This window comes from Petaurus breviceps, unplaced genomic scaffold (assembly GCF_028583685.1).
Source record: "Petaurus breviceps papuanus isolate PSGF00001 unplaced genomic scaffold, PetGlider_PUasm1.0 186, whole genome shotgun sequence".
NCBI classification, from domain to species: Eukaryota; Metazoa; Chordata; class Mammalia; order Diprotodontia; family Petauridae; genus Petaurus; species Petaurus breviceps.
In genome coordinates, this window is record NW_027185798.1 from 6,358,972 (window position 1) to 6,374,151 (window position 15,180).

A 15,180-nucleotide genomic window follows, 5' to 3' on the forward strand; every position below is an offset into this window, starting at 1 on the left:
TCTCTCTCCCTCTCTGTCTCTCTGTCTCTGTCTCTGTCTGTCTCTGTCTCTCCTTCTCTCCCTCTCTCTGTATCTCTCCTCCTCCCTTACTGGGGGTCTCTGTACCTATCATGTTGTACACCTGCCCTAAAGTGTTGGGAAAAGGTACTTTAAAAATGAAAGAGAATCTGGGAGTGGTGGCCCATGCCTGAGACAGGTGAGAGCCTTTGTCTCGGGGTGTTCCAGTGCAGATGGGGGAAGGCCCAGCAGGGGCAGAGCTTGCCACCCAACACAGCCCCAGCCCACATCGCCTCCTGTGTAACCACAGCTGTGGTGAAGGTTTCACTTATCAGTTTTGACTCTCACTTCAGACTCTGTGAATCCAGGCTTTTGCATGTGGCTGCATCGTTATCAGAAGGCTTGAACCTTCGGCGCCTTTGAGGCCTTGCATGACTGCTCACTAAAGTGTTTCCCCTCTCTCACTTCTCCCTAGGGCCGATGAAATTGAGATGATCATGACCGACCTTGAAAGAGCAAATCAGGTAAGACTTTTAATGGGTTTGGGGAGAACAGACTCAGCGCCTCCTGGTTTGGGCAGTGGGGGAGAGGGCTCAGTGGCACCTTGGGCATGTTGCTCTCCCTCTGAGGTGAAGGGGTGATTGCTCTGGGCTCTTCTGTGTCCGGCAGCCCTGTCTAACACTCGACACACCTTCTGATGTTCCGAGTATAAAACTACGTGAAAAATCCGGGGAATTTTTCTTTCCCCACCAAAGCCCTTTGCTCCCAGCAGTGCTGGGCTCCAGGAGTGAATCTTACCTACAAAAAGGCTGCTGCTTTTTGAGGCCTGTGTCTTCTGTCTCATAATCCAGAGCTAGAGTCAGCCCACACGCTCGCAGTGTCGAGCACGCCATCTTCCGTGCAGGATTCAGTATCGCATCCTGGAGGCGAGTGGGAAATCTGGCACTTTGTGATGAATGAAGGATGCTTGTTCCTGGGCCAGCTGGGCCCCACTACGTTCTGTCCGGCTGTGAAGTCCCCCACAGCTCAGGACCACATCTCTGTGCTCATTGGGCCCACACCTGAGCTGGACCTCAGCTGTCTGGAACATGGCCAAGTATGAGGAAGAAAGCACAGAGGGCATCTGAGCAGCCAGAACGTCTGACCTGGTTGGTCCCGGGTGTGTGTGTGTGTGTGTGTAACGCCATCCTCAGTCAGTCCATCAGCTAACACTTCTAGGGGTTGGAAATACAGAGACAAAAATGAACTGGGCCCTGCCCTCAGAGAGCTTTTACTCTCTTCATGAGATAGCTTTTCCATTCATGTTGATGATGATAGGATTGACATTAATGAGGCCCTGCAAGGTTTGTGCAGAACTTCACACACGTTTCATTTGAGCCTCACAGAGACCTTCTCAGGTTTGCCCCCATGTTACAGATGGGGGAATTGAGATAGGCAGAGATTGACTTTCCCAGAGTCGCAGAGCTTAGTGTCTGAGGTGGGATTTGAATCAGGGTCTTCTTGTCCCCAGGTCCAGCACTCTGTCCCCCAAAACAGACACTCAGTGAATCCAAGATCAGCTGGGGGTGAGGAAGGCACTGACAGCTGGGGATTGGGAATGCCTATCTGTGTGGAGGGAAGAGGGGAAAGACAAGTTCTCAAAGAACCTCCCTTAATACTTACCGACTCCGACTTTGTGTATAGTGTTAACAGGCTTGTGATGGTCAAAGTAGATTAGGGGGAGTAAAGCTGCCTTGTTGCAGGAGATCAGGAAAGGGTGGCAACGTCAGCTGGCTGCAAGTCAGGGGAGAGTGGGAGCAGCCAGATGGGGCAGTAAATAGAGGTCTGGACTTGGATGCAAATCTTGCCTCAGACACTCAGGAGCTGTGCAGCCCTGTCCAAGGCACCAGACCTCTCTGGACCTCATTTCCTCCTCTGTAAAATGAGAGGGTTGGACTTAGTGGCCTCAGCTTTCTTCCAGTTCTTAGTCTGATCTTATAAGATTAAAGAATTATGAAAAGCAGAAAGAGAAACTCAAAAAACATTGTTAAGGGAACAGTTGGCCCAGGGACACACATCCTACGTATCAGTGGGTTTTGAGATACAATTCGTTATTTGTGTATGTGTGTGTGTGTATACACACATATATACATATACATGTATTTACATTTATATATATACATATATTGGTGTATACACATATAAACTCAAGTATATATACACATTGTATATATTATGTGTGTTATTTATACAATAAAGATATAGTATATAGCATTATTGACTATTGAATATTCATAATGATGACTGGTTCATCAGAAAGAAGCTAAATTATAGTCCATATCCTTTGATTAAGAAAGAAGAAAAGTATAATAATTTTTCAAAGATTTTAAATTTTCCCTGAAGCCCCAGAGAGCCATAGTTTTGTTATAGACCCCCTAAGGTAGAGATCCTTGCCTCTGTTTGTGTCATAAGCCATCTGCTAAAGCCTATCGACCACTCCTGGAATCCTGGTTTTAAACGTGTCAAATTAATTACATAGGATTACAAAGCAAACCAATTATGTTGACATAAAGTTAACAATTTTTTTAAACAAGTTTATGGGTCCCAGATTTTATGTCCTCATGCTTATGGGGGATCAAGTCTGGGAGATGGAAGGGCCCAAACCCTACCCACATAATGAGTCTTGGGCAGCCCATGACTGACCGACAGTCCTCAGGCCTCTGCTCAGACACCTCCTAACTCCTGATGCTTCCCATCCCTTTTTTGTTGGCTCTCCAGAAAGGAGACCCCCCTCCCCATGGTGTGAACTCCGCCCTCCCCCCCCCCGCCCAGTCATGGGCTGCCCAAGACTCATTATGTGGGTAGGGTTTGGGCCCCCCCCCCCCCCCGCCTTGTATCTTCTAGCTTCTGGTGCTAGTTTCTGTCCCTCGACCCTCCAGCCTCGACCATGGTCATGTCCCCGACCCAAGGGTCAAAATCCTTCCAAGTTTCTCTTGAAGACCTCCACCCAGGCTTGGCTTTGCCTCTGCAGCTAATGCAGCTGTTTAAAAATCAAAACTGGCACCAACTCTGTCTTGTGCTCTTTTTGAGGTAAGAGGAACCCAAGGCTGTATTGAGCATGTTTGCCCATGAAAGCTCAGTTCTAGTATAACACGGGCTGCGGCCTCTCTCCACCCAGTTTTACAGCTGGGTGGCCTCCATCCCAGGGAGGGTGAATGATTTGCCCAGACTTGCGCTGACCTGGTGCTGTTAAAATCCATCCTTTAGCTCCCAGATCGCTGCTTTGGGCTGTGGCCCCTCAATGGGGACCCCCCCCCAAGCCGCCGTGTGTAAATGGCACAAGGTAGACAACTGACTGACGTTAACACAACCTCCCCCGGCAGCCACTCAGAGCATAGAGTGTGTCCTTTATGACATGGGGGCCAAGAAAGTAAGAAAGGAAATGGAATTCCAGTATTACAACACTCGTCATCTGCTTGACTTTTGTTTATTGGGGAGAGGGAAAAGAAGCAGGTCAAGAGGACCTTGTGGGTAAAGTTTTGGCCAGTACCTCTCACTGAGAAAGGGCTTATTGATTGCTCATTCATCCATTTATTGACCACCAGTAATGATCTTCAAGGCTTTGGCTGTTTAGACGTGGTAGGAGAAAAATCTTTTTATGTTTCCCTTTCTTTCAAGAATGGTAATATTGTGCTTTAATTTCCTCTGTTAAATAATTATACAGTAATCTTGGTCTCCTATCCACAGATCTAAACCCTTGGTACATGGTTTGAGTGTGCTTAAGTCATGGGTGGCCTGGGTTTCCCAAAAGCTTTTACCCATCGTTGAATCAATCAGGAGGCACCTACTGTGAACCAAGCATGGGATGCAACAGCCAGAATGAAACAACCCTGTCCTCAGGAAGCTCACCTTCTCTCCTGTTGGGCAGGCCTTTTAATTTATAGCATCTCTTCATTCACTTGATGCTTGTCCTTTCTAAAGGACCGTAGGCTGTGCCTTCACACCCACATGACTCCACTGGGACAGAGACGCCTGACCTGGTCCCTGTGAGCTTGTATTGGTGTTTTAATAACTATTGCAATAACTGGGTTTCCTTTGTAATCACTGTACTTTGTGCATTGAGCCCTTAGTCTGAGAGGGGACCCATAGGCTTCACCAGAGATTACCCAGGGGATCCATGGCACAAAGGAGGGGAGGAACCCTGGATAGAGAACGGAAGCCTCTTAAGAGCAGGAACTCGGTAGTCTTTTCATTTCACCCCCAGCCCCAACCATTGCTCCGGACACATAGGCCACGATAAGTATTTGTTGAATTAAATTAAATGTTTGAAAAAGAAGCCCATTTGCTTTGTAGGCGAGAGTTCTTGCCAATTGAATTATAGGGTCAAATGACATGGGATTTTGTAACACCAGCCTAGCTTTCCAACTCATTTTGATGACTCTTAGGAATAAGCTGGCGTTGTCTTGACCATTTTATATACAATGAGGCCACCACCCTGGGCACCGTGCCACGCTTTGGCCCCAAGCATGTTCCGAAAGGTAACTGAGCCGTCTGAAGTCACCTGCAGCCTTCCCAGAAGATGGCACCAGACGGGGAGTTCACAGGTGATGTCAGGGAACATGCTGGTTGATCTGAAATGACATTACTCGTCATGTGAAGACTTGAGAAAGGAATTTATAAGACAGACAAAAGTCCTGACTAGTCAAAAGAGTAATTGAGGGGGAGAAGACCCAGGGGACTGTAGAGACATGACTGAAACACAGCTGGGAGCCCATTCGAGGCAATCCATGGCCTCAGCAGTGACACTCAGGGCCATTTTCTCCTTCCTGAAGCCGACGTGACCCAAGCTGCCATTTCTGCTGAGCCTTTGGTCCCACAGGAGACCCCAGACGCAGGAGGGGGTATGACAGAGGGGGCTATATCGAGAGAGAAGAGTCAGCCAGCCCAAGGAGCCATTCTGTCCATGCGCCTACATTGTTTTCTCCGTCAGAAGAAGCCTCAGGAGAAGCAATTTAATAGTTCATTGGCATATTGCGTTATTTTTGCATGAGACATATAGGCAGAATGTCCTTCTGAGACCCATAGCTACATTTTATCACCAGCACAGTGCTGCTTCCATTGTGGGATAACAGAGAACTTGTCAGCAGCATCAATTAAGTACGCGTCTCATTTACACCTGTTTGTTAAACCAGAGAGTTCTTGCTTTAATACCCACTATTTTAATTGGGAGCAATAAAGATTCTGAACTTTCAAGTCAGTGTGATAAATAAAGAAAAACAACTTTGTGCTTTAAAATCATATCAAGTCCTGTCTTGGGACTTAAGGAGCTCGTTAATATTTGAAGTTGGAATTGGCTTCTGCTGGGGCGCTGAGCTCTGAGCACTCTGACTCTGGGTTAGCTTGCCTTGTGTCATCTCCACCCTCCCACCTTAAATGATTCCCCAGGCTGCATCCCGTGCCCTCAGAGGAGTGGGCCAAGGAGGGCCTGAGAGCACAGAGCCACCAAGAGGGCTCAAAAGAAGGCTCAGTTTTGCAAGGTGTTGGAGATCAGGACTACCTGGAGAGATTATGGTGGAGACCTTATTTCAGAGTAAGTAAAACTAAGCATAGCCAGCCTGGGGGGCCTCAGGGGAGCTCATGGAAAGCAGCGCCAGGAGGCAAGGCTTGCAAAGCCCTGGATCCCCCCAGCAACCCTGGGAGGTCTTTGCCATCCTTATTCCCATTTTAGAGATGACAGGAGGAGTGACTGGCCAGGGTCATACAGTGCCTGGTGTCAGAAGAGGGATCTGAACTCATGTTTTCCTGATTCTAGGCCCAGCATTCTATGCTCAGCACCACCTGGCTTCCCCCTTCTCAGGCAGCTTTCTGTCTCATTAATCTGCTTAGGGTAACAGTGAGGCAGCCGGAGCCCAAAAGACTTGGATTCTATTCCTCCCTCTGAGACCTAGAGGCCCAGTGACCTTGGGCAGGTCACTTTACCTCAAGCACCCTGGCCCGTCCCTGAGGCTATAAGGTGCCCAGCAGGTCCCTCCTGTATTGAGGGAGGGAGTTCCATGCCTCAATGAAATACTAGATGGGATGGTGTGAGGAGGGGAAGGGGGGGGGGGGGGGGGGGGGGGGGGGGGGGGTGTGGAGTAAAGCCTTTACCAGGGAAGAGAAGGGAATTGGTGTGGGTGATGTGTTGAGCACTTTACCATCATTATTTGGTTCCCCCAACAGCCCTGGAAGGGAGGTTATCCCCATTTTACAGATGAGGAATTTAAGGCAGAGATGAGATGACTTACCCAGGATCACACAGCAAAAATGTGTCTGAGGCCAAGCAGACAAGCCCTGGCTAGTGCCTCTGGCTGGATTCAGAACCAAAAGCAAAGAGTCTTTTCTCCCCAAAGAATGTAGGTTCTTGTGGAGGGGACTCCACCCATGGAGGAGCCGGGACCAGGGCCACATTGTTTCAGAAAGTTAGACAGACATTGAACCAGGGGGTCGGGGGATGGTGACAGAGCACCTCATCCCCAAGAATCCATGGTGAAGCCGCTCTGTGAAGGCACTGAGGCTAGCCGGGCTCATGGGCCTCCCTCTTCCCAGGAGAGTGATTCCTATTAAGAGTTGACATTTTAGGGGTGGCTAGGTGGCGCAGTGAACAGAGCACTGGCCCTGCAGTCAGGAGGACCTGAGTTCAAATCCAGCCTCAGACACATGCTAGCTGTGTGACCTTGGGCAGATCACTTAACCCCAATTGCCCTGCCTTTCCCCCTCCAAAAAGCAAAAACAGGGGGAGGTGATATTTTGGGGGACAGGCGGAGGGGGCATCCGTGTAAAGAACTTCCAGTGTGTGATGTCCATCCATCTCAGCAGATCAACCGCTCTCATTGAATGGGAGTCATTAGGGCCACTTCCACTCAAACCACTTCAATCTCCTTAGCTGCGTGCCCCAATTCTTCCTCCAAGAAATCAGTGGCTGCCCGAGCAGCAAAACATCATGGTAGAGAGCCTCCCTTCCCCCTCGAACCAGCTCTCCTTAGATCAGAGGATCCGTGAACCTGATTCCTTAATAATTTGATAACTGTATTTCAAGATACTCCTGAATGTAGCAGAGAGAATATTGATCCTTCGCTGAAAGGCGAGAGGAGCAAAGCATGGCACGTGTGGCCCTGAACAGGGAATTAGCACAGGGAGTAAGTGAACTAGAAAAATCTGTGGGCCAACGCAAGGGAGGGTTCTAGACCACGGAGGGGGCGCACTGGATTCAGGGAGACCCAACTTCAAATACTGCCTCAGACAGTGAGTGACCAGGGGACCCTGGGCAAGTCACTTAATTTCTCAAGAACAAGGGTTGCCCATACTATTTGACCCATGCCCCATTATGAAGATTTCAACCAAAGGATCAGTTGGCTTTTTTTCTAATATTAAATCCTATCTCTGTAAGAAAGATTCGTCACTTATTTATTTGTACTGCTAAAAAGAGGTGAGGGGGACCCCATATAATATAGTGATTAAGAATTGTCTGAAAAAAAACCGGGGCATGTGTGTATATTGTAATGTTCTTGTGCCGTTGAAATCACAGATGCGTAAATAAACATGGAATAATGCAAATGGTAGAATTGAAGAGGAAGAATAGCACAGATACATAATACTTATATAAATACAATGGGAGCAAGATTTAGCACCCTGAGCAGAAGGGCAGAAAACTACCAGAAAGGAGCATAAAACTGATGCGTTATTAGTAGTAACAGGGGCTCATTCAAGTCTATTTTTATTGTAGATGTTTCCAATTATGCGATCATATTGAAGGTGGGCTGTTTTTACTTTATTTTTGGTGAGGTTGTTAACTTTGTAATAAAAAATATTAATTTTTAAATAAAGACACCTACAGTGTCTGTCCAACGAGATCCAGCGAGAACCTCTTTTCCAGGGTTCCAGAGTCTAAAATCATCCCAGAGTTCAAAGGGGTTTAGCTGGCTTGTCATTCTGCCACGTGGGATCCTCACTCTAGACAAAGTCAATGTCATTGTTGAACTGTGGACGTCAGAAAGTTGAGGGAGTTTTGAAGCAAGTTACATTGAAATAACAGAGTCCAGTGAAATGTGATAAAAAGATATGGCTGCCAAAGAAGAGCTTCCTTGGAGCAGAGGAGCATCAATCGGTGGTCATTCTCTGCCCATTGTGGAGCCAGCCCTTCGTGAACCCAGCATGGCGGCCGGCCGTGTTGTTTCTGCTCTCGTGTGATCCAGCACCAGCCTTTTTTTTTTTTTTAAGGCAAAGTCGATGCCATGGTTATAACCTATTGGTTGGTTCCATGACGGTTTCTTTTCTGGGCAGGATAATATTTTCATAGTCAATGAAAGAACTAATGTCAAAATACTCATTTTCATGGCAGCGTTGAAGGGATTTTGCGCCAGAGGATTTAGCTAAATCGGAAGGGTAAATTTTTCTGAGTGATGAAGTGATTATCAAAAACATTTTGAATGCTGAATCAGAAAGAAACTTGGAACAGTGTTTCACGATAAATAAAAGATTTTGCAGGGTTAATAATTTAGGGATTGGCATCGGTGAGAGAGAATTCAGCCTGCCCAGGTGCGCTGCTCACCAGCTCTCTTTGTGGCTGTTTTGTTGGAGCCCTACCTTCCACCTTAAGCCATCCTCTTCATGGCAAGGCATACTGTGAAATTGAGTTTAATATTATTCACAAGATTACAACAGATGTGTGAAATCGGCTAGGGAAAATATGCGAGAAGGAAGGGCAGCTGACAGCATACAGTATATGCAGATGTAACATCTATTAGAAATATCCTCTGTGGTTTGTTTGCATGCAAAGTGAACAGAATCTCAAAACAATGCTGCTCTGAATGGAAGCCATCAGCAAAATTGCTTAAGGCTGCAAAACCCATTACTTATCCCACACTGGATGCAACAGAAAGTATCACGGCATACTAACTTTTTTGTTCTGTTTTTCCTTGGGTACTTAAAATTATTGGCTAAATGTTTTTATACAAATGAAGAAAAAATAATAAATATCCTAGTTAGTTTAAGCATGCTTCTTCTTTGTGAGCGAGTCCAAATAAACCTCATCTAGGCAGGAAGCTGCTCCAGATTCTGCCCAGTGCACTTTCAGGAGCCATTGTGAAATGGAGGCTAAGAGCTCAGTAATTGGGAAACAGTCTAGGGGAGTTTGCTAAATATTAGAGCCGCCAGACATTGTTGTTCCCCCTTGTGCCTTGCAGAAGTGCATGGCTGTTTGCTCTTTATGTCTGTTTTTCTTTTGTGGACCTCCAATAGGAATTCTTGGTTGGATGGGGACATACAGAATCTCTTGTTGGCTTCCTGTCTGCCTTTTCTCAGAATATCTCTCATCCTTCCCTCCTTGTCTCTCCCCAAAGTCTATGTTTCTTCTCTTCCTCCTCCCCTGCCCCAGTTCACTTTATAAACTGGGCCAGGACTAGCACATTTCTAGCTGTTGGATGTTGGGAATCAGTGTGAGGCGAAGGGTTAACCATGTCGAGCAAACCCTCACTCTCGCAGGAGAAGCCGCCTTTACGCCCTTCGCGTTTATGGAAATACTTTCTGAAGAAAAACAAGACCAACATTGTGCGTGGTTTTCGGGGGAGAATGGCCAAAGTGTCTTTAATTCACTGTTTACCCGTGAGAATTACTCCCAAGAGTAAGCCTGCAATAAAATCTTCTTGGTCTATGAGAAGAGAAAGAAATTGAATCAAAAGACTCCATTTCCACTTGTATTTATTCAGTCTGGGAAATTCAGTGGGCCGCAGCATTAGTATCAGCAGGGGATTCCTTGCTCCTAGCGTTAAATTACTGTCATAATCGCTCAATTATTTCTTCCTTGTACTGTTTAAAATAAAAATCCATCACATTCTATGTTTTTTTCTAGCATTTATTAGGTTGAGTGTTTAGGAAAATCAATTATAGTCAGTCAGGCATGAATTGATGAATGTTCCTGTAATAATTGTCAGTTGTTAAACTGAACGTACTTTCTCTTTCCAACCCTTTTCATTTCCTTCAGAGGGCAGAGGTGGCTCAGAGAGAGGCAGAGACCTTAAGGGAACAACTCTCGTCAGCTAACAAATCTCTCCAGCTCGCCACGCAGATCCAGAAGGCGCCCGATGTGGTGAGAGAATAGAATATTTACTGGCTCTTACAGGTTTCTGACATTCATGTGATCCGACATCTGCAGTTTATATTTGTGGCTGGGCTGGGGGGTGGAGTGACATCTTTCCTTACCCCGATTCTTATTTTGAAATTGATATTTTAAACTAAAACCAATTTATATTTTCAGGGAACATGATTTTAACCAGGTTACATTATAGGGGACTGCTTATTGAATCAGAAGGTCACACCCAAAGGAAAGAAATTTGTTGAGCAGGCAAACATTTATCTTCCCAGGCTGGAGAGATAGTAGGAATGTAGGATAGTATCTTGGTTATAGAAACTGTAAAAGAAAAACAATAGAAATCAGCAGTTATATCTGACCTCTGTTATTAAGATAGTAATATTTGTTTCAGCAAGCCCGTGAGATGGACACCATGGTCCTGAGGCCTTGTAATAGTCATAAGAGGACTGCCATCTTCTGTAGCTGTGGGGGTAGGATGTTTTTAATCAAACCAGAAAAATTTGGTCGTCTTTGTTTATTTTCTTACATTGAATGTGCCGTCCCCACTGAGAAAGAGCTCCTCGTTTGCTAGGCAGAGCAGAGATAATAAATAACAACCTTCCCTTATTTTCTCTAGTGGTTTGAGCCGAAGCTGATAAATACGGCTTCTTCAGAAGCAGAATGTAAATCTTGGACCCTCCACTTAATCAGTTTGTCAATTTCCTGATTTTTTTCCAGGATTTCTAAAAATTTCTACAATCACCTCTTACCTAGAAATCTGACTCATGTAGGTCTTGGCCAAGTTGACTTCAGAGGTTTGGTTTCCCCAATACATGAATTTGTGTAGACCGTCACACTTTTAGAATCTCAATTTTGACTAATTCTCTTTCCCCCAAACCACCCACATTTACCCAAAAAAAAAGAAAGAAGGAAATTGGCTTCTGCACTAAAACAAAACAAAATCAGGCAAAAGGTCAAGATTGAGTGAGTCCATGCATGGAAAAATCACAAGTTCAAGACCCAGGTCAGCCTCCTCTGCCTCAGTTTCCTCTGAGTGAAATGATTATCAAAAACATTTTGAATGCTGAATCAGAAAGAAACTTGGAACAGAGTTGAATGAAAAGATGGTGAAAGTTTCTTCCAGCTCTAAAATTATGTAATTAAATTGGGATGAGTTGGAGTGGCCTAACAGATAAAGTGCTGAACTTAGAATCTGAAAGACCTGGGCTCCAGTCCCAGCTCAGGTGCTTCTTGCTGTGTGACCCAGAATAAGTTATATGACCTCTCTAGGCCTCAGTTTCCTCATGTGCAAAATGAGGAGGGTCAGACTAGATGGTTGTTGAGGTCCCTTCCAGCCCTAGGTCAGCGATCCTGTGAAAAGGGCTTTATTTCTTATTTAATAATAATAATAGAAATAATTATTCATAATTATATATAATATATAATTTTATATGTGATAAAAATATAAAATATTAATTAACTATAGGGAAATTTCTAACTATATAACTAATATGAGTAGAATTAATAATAGAGATAATAATAAACCCAATAATAGCTGAAATGTATTAAATCTTTAAGGATTGCCGTGGACTTTATGCTATCTCATTTGATACCCTCAGCAACCCTGTTAAGTTTATACCCATTTTACAGAAAAGAAAACTGAGAGTGAGATGGATCAAGAGACTTAAGTACAATCATGTAACTAGGTGGACAGAGGCTTACATTACTTAATTATTCTAAACTCGCTATTCCGTTGACAATAGCATCTCCTTCCAAAGAAAGAGCAGAGGCCTTAGATATCAGGTGTCCCCTTGTTCTCTGTGTCCCTTTGTGACACGAGTGTTCCAAAATTTTCCCAGACGACCCTTCCTGAATCCACTGAGATCCCCCTTGGTATTTGGGAGATGCCCATCACTCACCCTGCGTGGGCCCAGTGTCTTAAATACTCTTTCTTGCTCCAGTCCCCAGCATCGTATCAAACGTTTTGAGAAGGGGATTCTGTAAACAGGCTAAGTTGTGGGTGCTGGGGGATCCTGAGCACTTAGAGGGCCGCCTAAGTTGTGTTTACATTATATTGGTTAGGTGGAGGAGGAGGTGGGAGCCCTCACAGGACTCTGCCTGGCTTTTCCACAAGCAAACCTTTCAGTTACTTCAAAGCCCTGCCAATCAGAAGCCAGCCAGGACTTCAGGAGGGGGAAATGAACAAAACGGGCTTAGTGATCATAATTTGGCCAAGAAAGAGCAGGGTCAGTAGCTTCTGTCACAGTGTCAACAGGGATCGTTTGGGGCGTTTGTAAAATGAGGGGGGGCCAGAGTGGCCTCAGACTTACATTCCAACCCTAGCTCTGTGTTCCTGAAATCCTAATCAGCTGATTGTTTCTGCTTCTTTTATTTTCCAGGCGTTGGGGAGCCTACATAAAACTATAATAAGCGTTAAGACCCCACATTTGTGTAGCATTACCAAGTCTTTTTAAAAAGTGTTTCATGTCTGTTCTCTCCTTTGATCTTTACAACTATATGGGACACGGGCCGAGCAGGGATTTTATCCTCATTTTTCAGATGGGGAAGTTGAGGCCCAGAGTCATATGACTGGCAAGGCTCCAGACCTCAGGCCTTGTGTTCCTGCCAGCATACATCTGTCTCTAAAGCTAAATGAGCCCAACCATCATGAGATTTTGTGTAACGTCACATATGTGATAATTATTCCTTTCATCCTCTTGTCCATTCACTTGACACATATTCACTGAGCCCCTCTTGGGTGAGAAGAGACAAACAAAAGAGCGAGGAAATCTCCCTGTCCTCCTCCCTGCTAGAATTAAAGTACCTCGAGGGCAGGAACTGTTTCCAAAGGAGGAGAGAGAGAGAAGCAGAAAGAGAGGTGGAACGGTCTTACTTTAATCTTCATTTCTCCCGTGTTTTGCCCGTAGAAAGCACTTAGTAGATACCTTTTCATTGATGTATACGTCCAGTGTCTTAGTGGGAGGTACACAGGAAGTGCTTAATAAATGCTTGTCGGTAGATTGGCAGTTGAATGGAATTCATGATAAAGAGTGAAGAGCAAGGGGTTAAATAGAGGAGGAGAAGCTAGTCTTACATTAAACAAAGAGGGAAGAGGTGAATTGAGGCCCACGTTCTTGGATGGCTTCAATGGTTTTCTTTCTGTCATTGGTAAAAAGAAAAGTTTAACTCTCATCATTTACTTTCAGTTGTTTGACTCATCCCACTCCATCCAGTCTTATTTTAAAAATAGGTTTTCCCTTGATTTTTGATAGCCCTTTACATCTCATTCCTCTTGGATGGGAAGAGCCGAGGAGAGCCTTCCCTGATGGGCCTGTGTATAGGCTGACATGGCCCAGACAGGTATGCACACCCTGTCAGTCACTTGGGGGTCCTTCATGCCACCTGTGTTTTTCCCCCCTCTAAGAACTCTCCCTCTTTGAGGCACTGGGAAACTGAGCCCGGATGCCTCCAGAGCCAGCCAGTTATGCCTGTGTTAGGCTGGGTGCGGCAGCTCCTTCCACCTTCTTTTTGCGGGGCATTTCCACATCCCCTTCTTGCATTGGCGGCCCAGTGACACGGCCCTGGCGCCCACCGTCCCTTCCAGTCCCCATTGCTGTTTCGGCTCCCCGTGGATCTCCCTCCGTGCTGCTGGCCGTGTTTCCTCCGCTGCCCTCTCTAGTTCTGGGAGGCAGTGGACATTGACTGAGGGTGCAGTACACCAAACGCGGGGTACATCTGCACCCTCGGCCTCTCCAGAATCACGGTCTGTGCTTTCATCCACTTGTCCCTCGCAGTATTCAGCATTCTGTATCAGTAGGTTTGTTTGCTGGCCTCCTCCAGCCCCTCTTGCTTTCCTTTCCCCCAACGCAGGCCAGCAAATGCACTTTCCTTGATTCATTCCACACTCATTTGTACCTTTGTTCCCGTAGTTCCCTGGCCTAAATTGCTGGTTTCTAAATATTCCCCATTTTCCAAGGCCTCGTTTAGGCTCCCAACTCTTAAATTTCCCTTTCTCTGACTGTTCCTGCCCACACTGTTCTCTGCCTGTTCTGAGCTCCTACTTCCCTCAGTTAACATCACACAGTTTATCCTCTGGTTGTTAATATAGTCCCTAATTGTTATATAATTACTTCACTTAAGTCAGACTTGTGTCTGTAAGGGGACTTTAATTCCACCGAGGGCAGTGACAACGTCTTATACTCTCCAACCTTCATGATGCTTAGAACAGTGCTAAGCATATGGTGGACTCTCAGCAAATCATTTTTATTTGATCTGCATTCAGTTTTCTGGATAGCCGCTGAATACTGTGACTCTGACCAAGTGAATAAAGAGTATTCCAGCAATGTTCCTCACCAAAGAGAAAGGCAGTTTTGATGACTAAGCATAAGAAACCAGGAAAGAGATCTCACTAAGAATCCCAGGGCCGTTTTTTATCCTCTAGAACCCTGGAGGAAACAGATTGTATCTCATTATATAAATAAATACATATAGCAGAGGGAGCCTCAGGTACATCTTTGAAAATCCAGGAGAAAAATCCTGAAATTCTCGAGGGAAACGCGTCATGAATAGTTTCACTGGTCAACCACCACATACTACCAAGCGAAAAACATGGTGGCAACCTGATTAGCATGTGACATTTCCTGCCTGCCTCCCTCCTTTTCCGTGCCTAAGTGAACCTGACTTGGAGAAGGCAGCGTTCTCCCTTCCTACTGGCTGTTTCTATAGAGAAGGTCAACTCCCAGGGGTGAACTTTTGGGACTGCACATGCCAGCCTCCACACTGTCATTCCCATACCCTGGTGACAGGCCCTACTGCCTGCTGACCAGTTACTGCTCTTTGAATGTTTTATATAAATACTTTTCAGGTGTTTTGGTAGTGGTGATGGTGTTCATTTTTTAAATGTCTGTTTATCTGGCTTAAAAAAAAATTACTATGTCACTTTATGTGAGAAGCACCTTGCGTTTGTCCCTATGCAGGAACCTCCGATCTTTTAGCAAATTTTGGCTCTGATTATATGCAACTGTGTAGGCTTCATTAGCTTACAAATAGTTCATTTAGAAATGGATCTGGAGGAGTTGTTTTGACCTCTTTGAAAGGGC

General features: G+C 45.5%; 1 protein-coding gene across 1 annotated transcript in view; it reads left to right on the forward strand.

The window, feature by feature from the left end:
- Positions 1 to 15,180, forward strand: part of CUX1 (cut like homeobox 1) — a 301,593-nt gene that overhangs the window by 210,430 nt on the left and 75,983 nt on the right. The window contains exons 10-11 of the mRNA XM_069089141.1: positions 473 to 521; positions 9,995 to 10,099. Coding sequence (XP_068945242.1) covers positions 473 to 521; positions 9,995 to 10,099 — 154 coding nt within the window. The remainder of the gene's footprint in view (positions 1 to 472; positions 522 to 9,994; positions 10,100 to 15,180) is intronic.